This window comes from Myotis myotis, unplaced genomic scaffold (genome assembly GCF_014108235.1).
Source record: "Myotis myotis isolate mMyoMyo1 unplaced genomic scaffold, mMyoMyo1.p scaffold_m19_p_3, whole genome shotgun sequence".
Lineage (NCBI taxonomy): Eukaryota > Metazoa > Chordata > Mammalia > Chiroptera > Vespertilionidae > Myotis > Myotis myotis.
In genome coordinates this window covers 161,756,091-161,774,796 of record NW_023416335.1, presented here as the reverse complement: position 1 = coordinate 161,774,796, position 18,706 = coordinate 161,756,091, and the positions used below count along the sequence as shown (strand labels likewise).

General features: G+C 50.3%; 1 protein-coding gene across 1 annotated transcript; it reads right to left on the bottom strand.

Moving 5' to 3' along the window:
• Nucleotides 1–8,444: 8,444 nt before the first annotated feature.
• KRT72 (keratin 72) lies at nucleotides 8,445–17,577 on the bottom strand. Its single transcript, XM_036299389.1, has 9 exons — nucleotides 17,017–17,577; nucleotides 15,228–15,442; nucleotides 14,122–14,182; nucleotides 13,659–13,754; nucleotides 12,938–13,102; nucleotides 12,000–12,125; nucleotides 10,392–10,612; nucleotides 9,725–9,759; nucleotides 8,445–9,002 (listed from the first exon to the last, which is right to left on the bottom strand). Exons 1-9 carry the CDS (start codon nucleotides 17,473–17,475, stop codon nucleotides 8,812–8,814), a joined length of 1,569 nt encoding a protein of 522 aa, XP_036155282.1. The 5' UTR covers nucleotides 17,476–17,577; the 3' UTR covers nucleotides 8,445–8,811.
• Between the last annotated feature and the right edge of the window lie 1,129 nt (nucleotides 17,578–18,706).

The window sequence follows — 18,706 nt, the reverse complement described above, 5'->3', positions numbered from 1 at the left end:
TCTCCAGAAGGCCAGTTTTATACCCCCAACAGTACCCATCACAGGGGCTGGCTCCGAGTAGCCACTCCCAGGCAGGGGGGATTGAAGTATGACCTGAAGTAGGAGGAGCAATGGTGGCAGCAATACAATCAGTTGTGATCATAGTGACAGTAGTAACAACAAAAGTCAATGTTTATTGTTCACTTTGCACGTGCCAGACATTGTGCCAAGCACTACAAGGGTTTCTAATTTAACTCTCATTTTACTAACTCCACTTTACAGTTGAAGAAACTGAGGCCTAGAGATGTTCAGGAACTTGCCCAAAGTCACTCAGCTAGTAAACCAGAGCTGGGGGTGGAATTCAAGAGTATCTGGTTTCACAGTCCCTGCTCCTAACCACCATCATCACATAATGTCATAGAGATTAGTCAGAGATGCAAAGACTTTCTGATATGGACTTCTGAGTTCCTTGGGCCGCGTTTCTCTGGTTCAGAGAGAGAGTCAGCCAAAATAGGGATGGGCAGGGGAACGAAAAGAGTCACTTTTCAGCAGGGCTATTTTATTGTAGACCCCTCCTCCAGTAGCCATCCCTGAGGGGCTCCCTATGGGAAATACACATGGTTCTGGTGGGCTGAGTCTCCTGGGCCAAGTCTGTGCCTCCACTGTGGGGCTGAGCGTGAGCTCTGTCTGCTAGGGGAGCTGGACCTCTTACCAAAGACCTTCTCAGGAGAACATTTACAAAGTAGGAAAAGTTCAAAGCTAGATCTTCAAGGCTAGAGAAGACGTAGGGTGATTAAAAAATAGAGTTTCAGGTGCCTGGGAAAATGCTGGAGAATGAATTAAGCCCATCCATGTTCCAAGGTGATGGGCTGGGGAGAGCCAGGACTAGGGCTAGGGTCCCGGCACCTTTCAGTGTGCATTCCACACACACTGCCTCTCTATGCCAGGTCCTGTACTAGGGGCTGGCAAGTAAGGGCTCAGTGATAGTGGTGGTGGTGGTGATGATGACAGTGGTGATGGTAGTTGTGACACAGAAGAAAGAAGAGGAGGCAGAGGAGGGTTTCCAGACAACAGTGTTGTGACTGTGGCCACACACAGGTGGCCCCCCTCCCAGCTGGTTCCTAGGGAATGAAATTGCAGGCGATTTTCTTTAGCCTGCACAGTCAGATCTCAGACAGCCCCAATTTTCACCTTGCTGGCTACCCTTTAATTAGTCATCACACTCCACACCCTAGTCTTTGAGTTCACTGGACTAATGAATGTCCCCAAGCCTGAAGAGATTGGCTTATTCAATGAATGTAAAATTGAGTGCCTACTGTGTGGACTACTCAATGCTGGACACTGAGGGAAGGAGACTTCTAAGACTTTCTCCTTCCCCCCTAAAAAAATGGAAATTGAACTGGAGGAGAAAAAATATAAACTGAGGAGAGTTGTTTTGCTGTAGTTTAATTCCACATGCCTGTATTCAATAATGTGCTTAACTGAATGGCTTAGATAAGCTGTTATTAAAATCCTGATTTTTAAAAAAATCAAAATGAAATACATTGGGTTCAAAATACATTGAGACCTGGAAGGTGATCCTGACTGGACACGTGCACTGCATCTGAGAGGCCATGAGCAGCCCAGGTGGACTGAAGGGGAAGGTTTGACTTGGGGAGGGGAGGTCAATGGGAGAAAGATGGTGGCTAAGACAGTTCCTGCAGACTGTGGAATTGTAAGAGGGTCATGAGGGGAAGAAACATCACTGAGCCAGGGCTTTAGGTTAAAGAACAGATTCCATGTTACACAAGGAGAACTGTGAGAGAGACAGGACCCTAGAGAACCCTGAAGGAGCCAATCCATTTGCTCCACGCTGTCCTGCCACTAGTTAAGGGAATTCCTGGAGGGTAGAAGTCCCTCTCAGCCGAGCACAGTACCCTGGAGGTACATAGAAAGCACTGCCACGAATAATCCCAAATGGACACATCCAAAGTCATGTCTGCTCGGCTGGAGAATGGACCCTGAAGGTCATTTTCCACCCATTGGTTTTTTGACTACTCTTGGGCATAGTCTAGGGAACCAGCGTTCTGTAGATTAAGGTCATTAATGGAAAGAGTAAGAAGCTTGAAAAGTTTTGGGGCTAACTTTGGGGTGACAAGATTTGGGGATAAACCACAGCACGTTGGAATCAGAAAGGACTTGAAACTGAGTTATCTGATCATTTGAAAATGAGCTCAGTGCAAAAACCTAAAGCTCTCTGCCTGTCTGAACCAGTTTGAAAGGTGCCCGTTTTTATCCTTGTCCAAAGTTAGCTTAAACAGTAGATTCATCAGCTTTTCTTTCATTCTTTACCTCCCCTCCCAACACCCTACACCTTCCTGGCATGAAATTCTCCGAGTCCTGGCCTATCGAGTCCCACAGCAAATGGGATATGCACCAAGCAGTAGGGCAGAGCTATCGCTGCAGTCCAGGGCTCTAGACTGACCACCTGGCCCAACTCCCCAGGATTGATGACTTATCCAGTGCTACGACCTGGGCGGCCAATCACCCAATCACCCCTTATATTGCAGAGTGCAGAGTCCCAGATTCCCCAGTAGTTTGTAGGGGTCACTGAAGTTGCATCTCTCTTCATCCATCTAGTCCCTCTTCCCCATGCCCATCCTTACACACACAGGTTAACGTGAATCCTCCAGATTATTAAGAAAACAGGTAGCTGGATCTCATCTATTTAATTTCAGTTTCACTCTCACTTATCAAACGCAGGCACTGTGCTGAGTGAAATCCCAGAGGGCAGTCGGAGCTCTGAATCCCCACCGGTGCCACCTTAGTGTCAAGACATTGTGCAGTGAGCCTCTGCTTGATCGGACTTATCAGAGGATGCTTAGTGATCTGACACCTAGTGGTGGTTCCCTCAGCACAGGTGGTCGTAGAACTTTCTAGCAGCACTCCTTGGCGTCTCTCCACAAACACCTCTTTCTGAGTCTAGGGCCTTCCTGTCAACTCCTCAGTATTAGCACCCCGGATCTTGCTTCTGCCCACTGCAGCCTAGCTCAGGAGGGGCATGTCCCGGCCTTCCTGCCACAAGAGAGTTTAACCAAGAGAGTGTAACTGTCACAGCGGTTTAACCAAGTGGCTGCAGGGCCTCGGCCGCCTTTGTGCCGGTTAGAAAGATGCAGCCCTTAGCCTGAGTGCACAGCTGAATTTCAGGCCCCACTCGCCCCTCGTGTGCACAGACCCCAGGGCCCTGGGGCAGCCTGGTTGGCTTGCCTGAATCTCAAGCACAGGCTCAAGACATACAGGTGAGCTGGAGCCTGTGGCCAGAATTCTGTGCTCTCAAGGGGAAGGCCATCAGAGTCTCCCGGCTCCCCCCACGCCCCAGTTGTCCCCTACTCCTCCAGGGCTGGCTGAGTGCTGTCTTCCAGTCCCCTGGGTCTTTTCCTTCTCCGAGCCCTGGGGAAGTGGTGGCCCCCCTGCTCCCCCCTGTGTCCACTCTGGGCTCTGTCCACTGTTAACTGCCCTACTCCGCTTCCCTCTGGCTCAGGGACCTGCAGACTGTTTTTCATTTTTCCCAGCCCGAGTGTCCTTTTGCCCTGGCCCGTGTCTCAAGAGCTCCTTTCTCCGTTCACTCCCTCCCCCACCCTGCCTTCTTAGGCTCTATGACTGCACAGACCCCTAGTCCTTTAGTGTCAATCAAGCAGTCTTTAGTTCCCTTTCTTTCCTCTTTTTTAAAAGACAAGCTCTCTGGGCTCTTTGCAATCCCCACCCCCACCATCTGCCTCGTCATCACAGGGAGCTAGATGCACAGAGGTATGCCGGACAAGTGCGGTCTTGCTCTAGGAAGGACACGTTTTCTTCCATTTGCTTGTTTCAAAATACTACCAGGCCCCCACTTCTGTATTATTTCATCCAACTCCTTACCTCAGTCCCTTCCACTACCAACCACTTCTGGAAGAAGTTTATAAGTTATTTTCTGGTTCCCCCCAACCCCCTTTATTGCATGACTCTTTTTTTTTTTTTGAAAGAGAATAGAGCAGCTGGGGGAAATGCTTTAATCTTTTGATCGTGACTATGAAGTTTGAAGCTTTATCCGCCTCTTCCTTTACCCATTTCCAAAGCAAACATGCGGGCTGCGCACAGGTGGCAATTAAGCCAGTCATCACTAATGACATGCTCTCTATCTCCCATCAGAGCACCATGCACAGCCCTATTCAAACAGGAGGGAGAAGGTCATCCCTGCCCCTACCCCATCCCTTGGAGAAGCTGCTGGAGAGGTGGGCAGGGCCTGGGGTGGAGGAGCACCTGCCTCAGGTGTGGGGGAATGGCCATCACTCTCTCCTGGGCCCACTTTATAACTGAGCCCGCTAGACCCTGGGGACAGGGTTAGGAGGGGGACTTAAACACCCAGGCAGGGCAGAAGCACTCAGGGCCTGGGTGGCCACAGCAAGGTAAAAAGTGGGAGGAAAATACGGGAAGTAGGATGTCAAGAAAGAAATATAAAAAATAACTGAATGTGTTAGGAAAAGGGAACTAGGAAAGACTGAGTGAGGAGGGATGAGTTTGTCCTGAGGGGAGGGGCTAAAGACACAGAGAGGGTAGAGGATGAGCCCAGAGGCTGGAGGCAGGGGCTGAACTGACCCCAGCCCCACCTGAGCCTGCAAGGAAGGAATGAGATACCTACTGACTGCAAGGAACCACCTCGCCTCACTGCTGTGCCAGGGGGCCCTAAGCACCGCCCTCCAGGATGCAGCCTGCCTTGGATGAAGCCACTCAAGCTGGTGGGGCTTAGGTGATGCTCAATGCTGGCACCTGAGGCTGGGTCAGAGTGTGAGCTTCTCCATCTGGAGCTGAGACCACAGCCCAGCCCCTTTGAAAAGTTCTGTCCACCTTCCCTGTAGAGAAGGAGGCCCACAGAGCAAGTCCCCATCTCCACAGGGTCAGGGGCCCCCGCTGAGGCAGGTGGGACTTTGTGGCCTGGCTACAAAGTGTGACATGCAGCTATCAGTTCAGGAGACTGGTTGTGACATGAACCTGCAGATCAGAGAGTGACGCACACCAGGACGCAGGCGGTCTGTGGGTGTGAGCCGGTGGACACGGGGCACACTGGTGAACATGGGGAAGAAGAGGAACAATGCGGCAGCCTGGAGCACGGACAGGCACTCCGTGTCCCAACAGAGGGCCAAAGGAGAGGGCTAAGAGGAACCAGTGGGCATGGAGGGGAATCTTCTGAAAATGAATGTGGCTGCAAGGGCCAAGGAGAACGAGATGGGGGAAGAGCTGCTGGCCTGGGATTGGAATCAAGCAGGAAGCTAGCAGGGCAGGGGAGCCTCAAGTGTAGAATTGGAGTGAACACTTTTTGACAGCTTGCTTGGTACATTTTAACTTGTTTCATCCTCACACCAATCCAGTGAGGAAAGTACTCTTATTTTTCCCACTTTACAAATGAGAAAACACAGGAGCAAGGAGACTGAGTTGCCCAAGTCATGGTTATAAGTGGCAAAAGAAACGAACCAACAATGGGATTCAGACTCTTGACTAGCCCAGCGCAAAGCATGTTCTCTTACACAGTGTGATTTTGTGTCCCTCTCACCTCCTCCAGGAAGCCTTCCCAGATTGTCAGTGTTCAACTCTGATCCCTTCCTTCCTCTGTAACCCCTTGGCTAAACCTTGCCAGTGTCTCCATGTCTGGATTATCTGCTGAGAAAGAGAGAAAGGGAGAGAGAGTGTGTTTGTGTGTGTGTGTGTGGGAGAGAGAGAGAGAGAGAGAGAGAGAGAGAGAGAGAGAGAGAGAGAAAGTGAGTTCAGAGCCCTCCCACCCCAATACAACCAGGGCAGGGTTTGCACTCAGAGAGGCGGGGGGAGGGTAGAGGGGGGTGGCGGGACGTTATGAGGTAAGAGAAGGGGGTCCTCATTCCCAGGACCTCTGGATCAGCACCAAGATCAACATTCTCAGGCGCCCATTGAGGAAGAGCTGTCTGAAGGTACCGAGTTCTCTGACTAGAGGTGAGGAGGTTCAGATGACAGCAGCACCAGCCACCACCACCACCCCCCCCCCGCCACCTCCTGGTAGAGGAGGGGTCACAGAGGAGAGGAAGGGGGGCCAGGAGCCAGGGCCTGGGCAGTATGGAGGCTGGGACTAGCCTGGGCAGGCTAGGGTGCGAAACAGCTTCTCTTCCTGCTGACAGCTCATCCAACACCTTCTCTACTGTGGGGAAGTCTCCCCTGGGCCACAGACAGAAGGTGCAGTACTTGAATCTGATGGCAGAGGGCAGTATATGCACAAAATACAGACACCAAGGAGTTACAGGGTGTCCCCAAAAAAATGTATGCACGCTTTGAATAATTATTAATTCCAATGGGTTAAATCTGTAAAGTAAGAAACATCAGTTGAGCTTTCAGCTGTTAAAGTGTGTATATATTTTGGGGACACCCTGTATTTTACCTGCTTGGAAATAAGCAGTTGGTGACTGAATGGGGATGTGTGTCAATGAACAGACCCAGCGCCCTCTGCCCTGCACTTAGTTCATCTCAGCCAGGGCTCTGGGCACAGTCCTGCTGTGGATCGACTGGTCGTGAACCAGTGCCTGGCCGGCAAACACAGAGGGCTTCATAAACACGCTTCAATGACAAGTATTATTATAACAACTAACATGTATTGGCTGCAAACTGAGTTCCAGGCACTGTATTTTTTCCATTATCCTTTTTCACATTTTCAACTCTCCTCTAAGGTGAGAACTTTGATAGGTAATGAGGTGTAGTGGCTGGAAGTGTGGACTATGGAATTGGACTGGGGTTCAAGTCCCAACTCTGCTATTTACTAACCATGTAACATTGGGTGGGTTTGGTAAGCTCTCTGAGCCTCGGTATCCTCGGTAGTGAGATGGAATTATTACAATAGCAATAATGCCTATCAGATTACTGGAAGAGTTAATTAAGTTTCCAGACATAGCGTACTTAGGAGAATTGCTACTGAGACAGTATCTGGCAATAAGAACCAGCTTGCATCAATCCTCTTTCACAAGAACAGAATCCTGCACTAGGCCACATGCAGCCATTGGAAGAACCAGGATCTGAAGCCAGGTACACGACCCCTCAGCCAGTGGTAGGCCCAGAGGGCCACCTGCCTGAGATGGTACTGGCTTATACCTGTTGTCTGAGGATCCAGGTCAGCATGTGTCCAGAACAAAAGTTTGGCTGACAAATTACATAAATTGTACACATGTGTATGCATAGGAAACACAATTTTTTTAACCCAAATCTGTTTTATCATTTGCATGCCAAATCATCGGGACGTGCGTGTACCTTGAACTCTCTCCCCAGTGAAGGTATATTGAGTGCTGACTGTGCACCAGACTTGAGGACCCTGGAACAAGGGGCTGAGAGGAGTGTGGGGAGGAGACAGACATGAGTGTAGCTAACATGACACTAGGAAAATAAACACCAACTTAACACAGTTGAGGACGGTGCTGTGGGCTTGCAGGGCTGTGAACCTGGGAAAAGCACTTAGCCATCAGGCCTGTTTGCCTCCCATAAAATGAAGGGACAAGGGAGAGCTGTTGAGCTAGCAGCTCTAATGTTCCCTTGCATTTAAGCTTTATGACTTAATAGAACCCACCTGGAGGGACCAGAAAATGCAGGAACATGGGAGGTGGCATTTCAGCTGGGCCACAGAGGATGAGCAGGTTTTCAATAAATGGGGCGTGATTTCTGTGATTGAAAAATCATATTTGCAAAGGTCCATGGGCATGGAAAGTCCTAGCCTGCTTGGAGAAAGACTGGAGTAAAAGGACAGGAATGATGTGGGAGAAGAAGGGGTCAGGGGCACCTTGAATGCCACTCTCATCCTTGGAAGGTGGTCTCACCCTTAAGGATTCTGCTCCTTAGCACCTTGCTCAAGTCACCTGTGCTGATTCTGAGAAAACAAACACTGTTGCAGAAACATACACACATACCTAAAAGAGCACCCTTCTTACCCCATTAGTTTTCCTTCATAGTAGTTATCACTACTGACACATATTATTTATTCCCGTGTTAGTGGCTTATTTTTACTCTGCATGCCAGACTGTGAGCTCTCTAAGGACAGGGTCTGCGCCCGTGTGTTCACTGTAGTATTCCCAGTGCCTGAGCAATGCCTGCCTCACTAAGGATTTGTGCAGTGAGCCACTACTATGTGTACATAATAGATACAGACGCATCCATACAATTATATATACATGCAGGCCTCAAACTGCAGGGTGGAAAGACTTGGCAGGAAGAAGGGCCACTGTGCGGAAGGTTGGCCAGAGAGCGAGGAGGTGAAGGAAAAGAAGGACTGACCACTCTAGCAATGAGAGGCAGTTGTGTGGAACACTGGGTGCTTTTGAGAACCCGATGGAGAAGCCAGGCTTCCGTGTCAGGGACTCAGGAAAGCAAGAGTTAGACCAAGAGAAGTTAGAAGGGGCCGTGCAGATGTTGGCATCCTGGGCAACAGATTGACACTGAGAATCAAACAGCATTGAGCGTTTATTGCAGGGGAGGCAGAGAACTGGACACGACTCCAACCAGAGGGCAAAGAGGCCCTGGGCAATGAAGGCTCAAGAAAAGCACATGGGGACAGAGGGGCTGGCAACTGGCCACAAGGAAGCGTGCTGAGTCTGCATCTTATCTCTGCATTTAGGGCAGCGACCCAGTGAGAGGTGGTCCAGGAGGAGGTTGCCGAGCGCACCCATGACTGGACTTTCCGCACAGACGTGTCACCCAGCGCAGGACCACAGAGAGAGGGGAGGGGACTGGGATTGTGGTTACAGGGGCAGCACTTCCTGACTTGGGAAGGGGCGGAGAGAGAAGAGATGGATGGGGTCCACAGCTTTCTGCCCTTCATCTGGAGGCCTTCTTTTTGGTTGCACAGCTGCTGCCGGAAGTTTTGGTGAGGGGATCCTTGAACTCGCTGCCACAGCTGCCTTTGGTTTTGAGTTCGGCCCCAGGTTTGTAGCTGTAACTGCTGGAGGCGCCGAAGCCCATGCTGAAGCCAGCCCCTCCAGCTCCGGCTCCCGTGTTGCTGATGACAGCTGCAATGGGCGAGAGGAGAACCCAGCCCTGTCATCCGGGGCCCTCCCTTAGTTCTCTTCCCTATGGTGGCTTCACATTGAGACAGATTCTCTCTGTTGTACCTTTTTAGTGAACTGGCAGATTTTCATCCACACTGTCCTTTTTGATGCACTTGGCCTTTTCCTGTTAGGTGTGTCACTCAGTCACTATCCGACTTTAAGCTTCTGCAGGTTCTACTAGTGAATTTGCCCACAGGAAGGGCCACAGGAAGAAAGGCCTTCCTGGAGGCCTGGGGCTGCCAGGGTGTTCCTGCCTGTCATAGACAGCATCTCCCCTCGCTTTCTCTAGTTTTTAAATCTGGAGGAGATTTTAGCTTTCTTTTTCATCATTTCCCTTTCAGGTTTCCCTCAATAACCTCTTGCTGTCATTCAGGGCTTTTATTTGGGTCCGGCATCAGTAGAAATATAATGTAGCCATTAAGCATTATTCTTACAACAGACTCTTGGATTATACACTGTTGAGTATTATTTTATTTTCTAAGGTTATACTTGTATTTCATGATATTATTCTTTTTCTCCATCCACTGCTTCTCGTTGGTGACTAAAGCCAGCTCCCTTTTTGTGCCCCTAAGTTGGCCCTGAACCCACTCCAGTATTCTGACTTCTCCTTGGTGTCATGGAATTAAAGGAACTCAGACTTGTGATAGGTGACCAAGGGCAGGACTGGGCCTGTAGGTACTTACAGATGCTCACAGAATTTGGATATTCACCAGACATCCTGAAGAGGAAGAAGAAAAAGAGATAAACCCTCAGTAAACCATCACCCGAAGGTTCCAGGGAGTCTCCTGTGAATGAGCTTCTCCTCTCAGAACATCCCACCTCTACCCCATTCCAGACTCTTTTCTTCCCATACACCCCAGTGGGGCCTCTTCAGAAATGGAGAACCAAGATGAAAAATCTGCCACATGGAGTCAACACTCCATCAAAGTGGATTTGAGATTACCTGATGTGTAAGATAATTGTGCCTCCACTGCCTTCTAGTTATGCCCTTGGTCTTAGACAAATAAGAGGAATGAGCGCACATCCTCACTGGGCCCCAACTTTGCTAGAGTGACCTTGAAAGTGAATGACTCTTGGAGGTCATCCTGCACCACGAAGGGCCAAGTGATGCTCTGTTTCTCAAACGTTGCTGAATCAGTACTGCCTCTGCTCCCACTTCTTTGGGATGTTTTATAACTCAGTTCTTCTTGCTATCTAACTTCTTGCTGTCTTTCCTACGCAGCATGTTAAAGCCCATTTTCTATAAGATTTTACCTCAGTAGGACCTGAACAAAACCAAACTGTTTGCTTTCAATCTTCCTACTAATGCAAAGCGATAACTGGTCCAGACAAAAGATATTTGGCCCTCACCGGCACTCCTCGCCTTCCAGCAGCTTGCGGTAGGTGGCGATCTCCACATCCAGGGCCAGCTTTGTGCTCATCAGCTCCTGGTACTCGCGCAGCATCCGGGCCAGCTCCTCCTTGGCCTGGTTCAGGGCAGCTTCCAGCTCGTCCAGCTTGGCCCGGGCGTCCTTCAGGGCACAGTCGCCCCGCTGCTCGGCATCAGCGATGGCCGTCTCCAGGTTGGAGCACTGAGGGGCAGATGAATTCATCTGAGATCCTGCTCAGACTACCTCCCCTCACTGGGTCCTGACTGACAGTAAATGCTTTGAGGTTGTCCTGGTTCCTCCTCCTTCGGACATCACTAGAGGAGAATCTGTCCTTCCCCGACTTCAGGCACAGTGCACCCTAACTCATGCTGTGGCCTGTGAAGGTGGAGCGTCTCTACCACAGGATAGAGGAGGGAAAGGGCACCGAGAAGGTGGGCACCTGGCACGTGGCCCCTGCCCTCTCCCTCCTGGTCTGTAACATGGGCTATATGATTCTAATGCCAACCCAGAATAGTCTCTGGGTAGCTGACCTCAATGTTGCCTCACAGTGTAAAAGGTTGTCTTGGGAGATCCTGTAAATCATGAAAAAAATTGAGGACTAATAGAGTTCCTATTAATTAAATGTCTGTCCAATAAACACTGAGAGTATGGCCTCCAAAATTTTGCAGGCAATCATGCTACATGGCAACGCCTTAAGCGATAACTGGCAGGTTTTACAAGCTGACAGACACCTGTGGTTGAGTGGAAATGTAACTTGCAGAAAGAAGCTGTAGGTGGGGCTCAGAGGCTTCCATGTGAAAGCTGGGGAGGTGGGGGTGGCATGGGATGGGGAGCTTCTGGAGCCTTTAGTCTTGAGTGTGTGTTCTGGTCGCTTGGCTAAGGTTTTGGTGGGATCTAAGTGTCTGGCCTCTCTTTTTGGTGTGTCCCTTTCTCTGGAGTCACATTTGTTTCACCCCAAGGACAGCAGCTGACCCTAAGGCCATGTGGAATTCTGGCCTGCTGTCCATCTGGTGTCACTCTCCTCTATCAGGTAGGCCCCCCGCCAGGCAAACACCCATTGCTTTTTGGGTGAGTGGCTAACAGCCGCAGCGGAGACACCTAGGACCCAGCTGCCCGACCCAAAAAAAACATGTCCCATCTCAGAAGTGGGGCAGGCAAACCCAGAGCAGAGCCCTAAGCCAAGGCGAGGGTGGGAGGCTTTTAATCCCTACTCTTCTCTAACATCCACTGCCCTATTCTCCTTCCTCCAGCAGATTCATCACATGAAATCTCCCAATGCCTTCCTTCTACCTACTGCACTGGGTCTAAACCCCACTGCCTGGCTTTGAAGGCACCTCTTCCTCTCTCCTTTCTGCCTCCCATCCCAGTATAATCCCACCCTCTCAGGCAGCTCCAGCCCCTGGGGACTTCTACAGGACTTAGTGGGTGTGCAGCACACTGGGTGGATGTTTCCTCCTTCCATATCGGCTCAGACTATTCTCTCCTGATGAATTACAAACGCCTGAAGGAAGGACCTTTTCCATATTTGATCCTATACAGATATTGATGCTCAGTTAACCCTGTAGCTGACTCATTGCATAGAACCCACCTGCTTCTTCACACTCCCTATCTCTGAGCGGATCCTCTGGATCAGGCGGTTGAGCTCTGAGATCTCAGCCTTGGTGAGGTTGAGGTCATCCCCATGCTGACCCGCTGTGACCTGCAGCTCCTGGATCTGAAGTTGGGAGCAAGAGAACACGAACACAGGACAGTTGAGCATCCACCTTTCAAGGGTGTTCAGCACGGAGAGGGAGGTCCACATGCCATTCTCATTATCCAAGCATCATAGACACAATCGAATTGAAAAAGGGAGGAGGGGAAGGAAATGGCAGAAAGAAAGGGGAGGAGGGGGAGAAAGACAGCTCTTTCCTTCTGGATAGAAAGGTCCTGCCCCATCAGCAGAATCGTTGGGCTCGCAAATGTGAGAGCCTTGGTGGAGTTCAAATTTCCTGTCCTTATTTTGACAAAGTTAGGGACAGGAAGAAAAGCCAAGGCATCTGGATTATCCACAGAAATGGTATCAGAGTCATGTCAGAGCTGTGGCTGGTGTGGCCTCTGCTGTCAGTAAGGGTCATGGCAGGGGAAGGGCTAAGCTCCATATATGTCCCCAACTCATGCCAAGGCTGCAGTTGGGCTCTAGCCAGTTTGGCTCAGCGGATAGAGCATCTGCCTGCAGACTGAAGGACCCTGGGTTTGATTCTGAGCAAGGGCACATGCCTGGGTTGCAGGCTCAATCCCTAGTTCGGGGCATGCAGGAGGCAGCCGATCAATGATTCTCTCTCATCATTGATCTTTCTCTCTCTCCCTCTCTCTTCCTCTCTGGAATTAATAATTTTTTTAACTGCAGTTGGCCTCCCTGATCCACAGGGAGGCATTTCCACAATCCCAACTGCAAGACAAAGGAGGTCTCCACCCAGCCTAAATACACATGCATGCACATACATGCACACATAATGAGAGGGCAGCACCTGTGGTCACTAGGCACACCTTGGTCTGGTACAGAGCCTCAGCCTCCGCCTTGCTCTTCAAGGCAATCTCTTCGTACTGGGCACGGACCTCATCAATGATGCTGTCCAGGTTCAGGTCCCGGTTGTTGTCCATGGACAGAATGACAGATGTGTCACTGATGTGCGACTGGATCTGAGCGATCTCCTGGGAACAATTAGGGGAGTGGAGCCAGTTAAAAGCTCCCCCTGAGGGGAGCGTGTCTCCTGATCCTCCCTGGTAAAACCCTTGCTGTCCCTTTCTGCCCTTCCTTAGCAGAGCCCAGCAATGCCAGTGTCTGCGGGGTGTAAGATGCACACACTGGGCTTTCAGCCTGTGTGGGACCATCCTCTCCACCATGGACTCAGGACTGCTCCCACTCCTATTTCACACTCTGCAGCAACATCCACCCTCCACCCATGCAATCAAGTCTAAACTCAGAGTGCTCTAGGGAGTTGCCAATGACCTTCTCTTTCTAGGCCCCTCATGCTTTAGCACAGGTCAGATCTCTGAGACTGTGAATTCCTGGAAGACAAGAATAATTTTTTATCCATTATGGTTTCCACAAAACCCATCTCATAGTTCAGCACATAGTAGGGCCTCAGCTGCACCGAGTTGAAAGGCTTCCCTGCCAGCCTTTGGTCCACACAACAATCTTGGCCAAGGGCCAGAAGCCACTTGTAAGAGGAGCAGACCACGCGAAGGAGGGCAGTGAGGTCCTTACCCCTTCGTAGAGGCACTTGAAGAATTTTATCTCATCTGTCAAGGAGTCCACCTTGGCCTGAAGCTCAACCTTGTTCATGTAGGCAGCATCCACGTCCTGGGAAACACAGAGAGCGGCCAGCTGACCCACCTCCCTCTCACCTTCCCTCCCTTTTTTCCTCCCTTCCTGCCATAAGAAGCCTCAGGTTCCCTACTCTCTCCACTCCCCTACCCCATGGTTCTCAGGGAGGCCCCATCACTAAGAGCAAGCCAACTAATATGCAGTGCAATGGTGCACCAGAAGTGTAACAAATGCTGGGGTTTCAAACAGATGGATTCTGGGTGCAGCATATAAAAGACTTGGTGAAAAGAGCAGGAAAATTAGAATCCCAGTCACCCCTGCCCAAGGGACTAAGGTTCCTTTTCCTCAGCCAAGTCCTCAGAGAGCCCTCTAGGCTTTCTCCATCCTTTCCTGCTCCCCTTACCTTCTTGAGCATCACAAACTCATTCTCAGCAGTTGTGCGTCTGTTAATCTCCACCTCGTACCTGCGTGGAGCAAGAGAAAGGAGAGAGCACAGCCACTGGATAATTCAGTTCTGCAAATGCTCACTAAGCAGTTAGTGATCATCTCTGTGCTGAGAGCTGCAGGGCAGTGGTCTTCAAACTGAGGTCATGTACCCCTGGGGCATGCATAGCGTTCCTCATGGGAATGTGACAAGGACAGGCTAAAGGAATCAATTTCTAGCTCCTTAGTTCATATGCCATCTGCTCTAAGATAGATCTGAGATCTATGAGGGAGATGTCATGCAGGTCCCACTGTCCCACCTCCCTTTCACAGCTACCCCTCCCTGAGACAGCAGAAAGATGGACCCTCCTCCATCTGGCACCTTAGTAATGTGCACTAGCCCAGCGTGAAAACCTCACAGACACCAAACAAAACCTTATCCCACCTGTTTCCTCTACATATCCTGTTCCAGGTGCAGCAAGGTCTTGGAAACAGGTGTTTGTATGGGGTGAAATGTTCTTAATACAGATATATTGTGGATCGGGGAGATAAGAGTATTGATCATTCCACTTAAAGTTCTCACTATCTCATCCTTTACTATTATCAAAGAATGTACGATAGGACAGTTGAGGGAGCAAACAACAGAGAACGTTGGAAAAAATAATTAATACTAGAATATGGCTTTTTTTCATACACTTTAACATGAGCACATCTTTTCAGCTTTTATTACTTGCTAAGGCAAATCACTGACTGCCAGGAAGAAAAGCCTTGTTGAATGGCTGAAGTAGTTCATGTTAGTGAATGGGAATGTGACATTTTCTAAAACTGCCAGATTTTTCTAATTACACTGGATAAAACACAGAAAACAAATTATATGATTTATCTCAGATTTCATGTGTGTTATTCAAAAGATAATTGAAAAGTTCTTTTTAACAACTTATGTTATGAAATAGTTGTCCTCCTGTCTGAACCTCTCTCTCTCCCTTACGGGAAAGAAAATTGCAATAGGATCAGCAAAAGATCCAAATCAAAACCCCATCTGTAATCAAGACCCTCCAGGGGCATAACCTCTGCCTTTCCACTCACCTGTTCTTGTAGTCCTCCACCAAATCCTGCATGTTCCTCAGCTCCGAGTCCAGCCTCACCCTGTCCCCCGAAAGTGTCTCTAGCTGCTTCCGCAGGCTGCTGATGTAGCCCTCGTACACGGGCTCCAGGTTCTTCCTGCAGCTGTTCACATCCAGCTGCTGTAGCAGGCTCCACTTGGTCTCCAACACCTGGTTCTGCTGCTCCAGGAACCGCACCTGGAACCCAACGATGGTCATGACCCAGAATCCCCATGCTGTTGACTCTCAAAAGTGGGGAGAAGGCTCCAGAAATCAGATGCAGTCATTCTAGTATGGGGGTGGGGCAGGAAAGAGCAAGTCTCATTAGAGAGTAGATTCAGTCCGGGGGGGATCATGCCTATCTGGGTCTCTAGGACAAGAAATAAGATCCAGTCTAAGAGAAATCAGGAAGTGTTCTTAAGCAATGCTGTAACTGCCTCCATGGTTATCATGTGATTGAGGGAGCGTCTTCTGCTATAAATGCTGGTGTTTTCAGAGTGGAAGGAAATGGGAAGCAGGAGAGAAACAATGACGGGGGGATGGCATTGGAAAGTTACTCCCATGGTTAGTATGTTCTATCTCTTGTACAGCCCAAATGGCTCTTGATTGGCTTGTTTCTTTGGTTTTCAGAGTGGGCTATGACATCTTTACAAGCTTCTTTCCTACTCGACCAAAGGTTTCACATTTTGGGGGCTACATAAGCTCAGGCACTCCGCTACTCACCAGCATTCTTCTTCTCACCTATCTCTTTAGCCTGGGGGAGAGAAGGAAATATCCTAGGGAAGAACACACTTGGAGGAAGAAAATGGGATGGTAGCTCTGTGTTTTCTACTCCTGTCTTCTCTCCTCTAACTACTTCTTTCCTCTTCCCGAGCATAGTGGTGAGGGACAGGCTCTACTGCTGCCTGTTCTAGCAACTGGGGCGCTTTCTTAGCCTTCCTCTGTCTGACTTTCCTCATCTGCGTGGCAGAAGGATAACAGAACCATGGGTTGCACGTTGATAAACAAGAACCACTTGGGACAGCACCGGGCACTGAGGCGTGTCAGCGATTGTTAGTATTATGTCCCCATCACTCATGCTCTAGACCTTCTGCTCCAGTTGGAGAGAAGAGAAGCCCATTCCCCATCTCCTCCCCATTCATTCGGGTCACTAGCTCAGAATCTCCAGAGATATCTTTCCTATCACCCGGATTTCTGAGTACCCTCCACACATACAGAACACACACATACAACTTGACATGCCCTCTTTCTAAATATTCTCCCTCAGGCTCACCCTTCAAATTTCTGGGCCTTTTCAAACGTCTCCTCTAAAAACCATCTTAGCTTACAACTGTATCCCACTTCTTACCTTCCAAGTCCTTCCCCACTCACCAAGCATCATGTCCTGTGACACCCATTGGCCTCTGTCCCACTAGTGACCCTGTCCTGAATGTGTGTCCCCACCCTCTTGTCTGACATTGAGAGCCCTCAGATGGCCATTCCACTCTCCTCCTGCCCCAGACACCAACCCCCTTCCCAGGGTCTTCTCCTGCACAGAAGGAATGAAGCTTTGGTTTATGGGGAGTGAATGCCTGCCACTGTTCGAAGGACAACCAATCATCCTCATCACAACCCTACTAGGTAAGAGCCACTCCTGTGCCCACTTCACAGATAAGGAAAGGGAGGCTCAGAGGACTAGCTAACTCGCCCAAGTTCCCACGCAGCAGTCAGTGGCAGAGGGAGCGTCCCTGTGTACAGCGGTTACCAACGCAGGAACATGTCCCAGGACCCACCTTGTCAATGAAAGAGGCGAACTTGTTGTTCAGCGCCTTGATCTGCTCCCGCTCCTGGACACGCACTTTCTGAATCTTGGGATCCAGCTCCACGTTGAGGGGGGCCAGGAGGCTCTTGTTGACGGTGACCTGGGGGATGCCACCTGGCGGGCACACAGAGGGACACGCAGGGCCCAGCCCGGCGCTGCCAAAGACCGTGCCCACAAAGCCCCCTAGGCGGCCGCCAGTGCCTGCACAGTGGCCCAGCGCGAAGGCGCCGCTCCGCCCCGCGGAGGCGCTCAGAGCCAGGCGCCTGCCGCCCCCCACGCTGAAGAGGCTCCTGCTGCCGAAGGCGGTGGTGCCCTTGACGCCAGCCCTGAAGGAGGCGGAGCTGCTGCTCACCCTGCCCGAGATGACTGCTGAGCAGCCACTGAAGCCCAGGCGCTCGCTGCCAGGGAAAGAGTGCAACTGCCGGCTCATGGCTGCAGGATGTGCTGTGGGGCGCGGGGCGGGCAGGAGGCAGGAGAGGGAGCAGAGGGCACTGGACCTTCTATCCTGGCTCACCCCTTAAATAGCGCGGGCCTGCTGGATGGAGTCAGCCTAATTTGTAGGTCTGAAACATCATTTAGGTCACTGGGGGCCTCTTGGGTTCTTCATTTAGGAAATTACCATCCCCTATCTGAGATTTTTGTCTCTTCCTCCCTGAACCTCCCATAAACCCCCCATAAAATGCCCCCAGAACCCTGCATTTGCTTTGCTCACCTCCTGCATTATAATAATTTAGCTGCCTTATCGCCACTTGCTGCCATCCAATTACTGGGGTTATCACAGCCAACATCTCCTGTGGAAGCTTCCAGCGGGTCTGGCGGCTCTGGATGTGTGGGGGGAAGAGAGAGGATTAAGGAAGCAGACGTCCAGGCCGGTTCTGCTTCAGGACATGACCCAGGTCAAGAATATTCCAGAGAATCATCTTTAGCCTGTCCCCTGCTGCTTTCTTTGGGGTCTGGAGGAGGATGGCTCCACCCTGAGTATGGGAAGGAAGCCGGGAGAGTTGAGACTTCTGTCCCATCTGCAAGGAACTCTCAGTTTGCTTGGGGGGTGGGGGCGCAGGACACAGTGAGAGACTTAGGTCACTGACAGCCCTGGTCACAAGTGCTGGGGGTGACTTGGGTCCAGAGCTAACATGTTTCTCCAGAAAAGCATTTCTGGAATAAGAGTGGGGAGATACTAGCTGGGGGGTGGGAAGAAGATGGCCTGGGAAAGTTTAGGAAGATGGTCTTTCCTGAGGTTGTTGGGTTTTTGGGGGGGGCGGGGGGAGGTACTTCTGAGTTCTTTAATAAGAGAAGAGGGATATTTATCCAATCCAAGGAACCTCTGATCAGGACATTTCCTGCCCTCGTGTCTCTGATTATGGATCAATATGTGACCACCTATTAGGAACAAGGCCAAGAAGGGCTGAGGAAGACTCTTCAGATCTGAAATTAAGAACCAGATTCTAGAACTTCATTCCATATAAGCATAGGAGTATCCTTCTTTGATTCTGGCCCAATTTCCTTTTCTCCAACCTAAGTTGCCTTCAATTCTTCTCTCAGAAACAGCCCCGGATAGGTTTCTACTTCATCATTCTATTCTCAGTTTGGTCCTCGGTATGTGTCCCAGTTCCCCCATCAGATTGACAGGTCCCTAGATTAACCCTCCCTTCCCCTGCTCC

What these genes read in the sequence shown, in the direction of transcription:
- KRT72 (XM_036299389.1), bottom strand. Translation starts at nt 17,475, where the DNA reads ATGAGCCGGCAGTTGCACTCTTTCCCTGGCAGCGAGCGCCTGGGCTTC. An exon ending in TCGCCTCTTTCATTGACAAG is followed by an intron (nt 15,443 to 17,016) that starts GTGGGTCCTGGG and finishes GTTGGGTTCCAG; the next exon opens with GTGCGGTTCCTGGAGCAGCA. An exon ending in AGTTTGTGATGCTCAAGAAG is followed by an intron (nt 13,755 to 14,121) that starts GTAAGGGGAGCA and finishes TGTGTTTCCCAG; the next exon opens with GACGTGGATGCTGCCTACAT.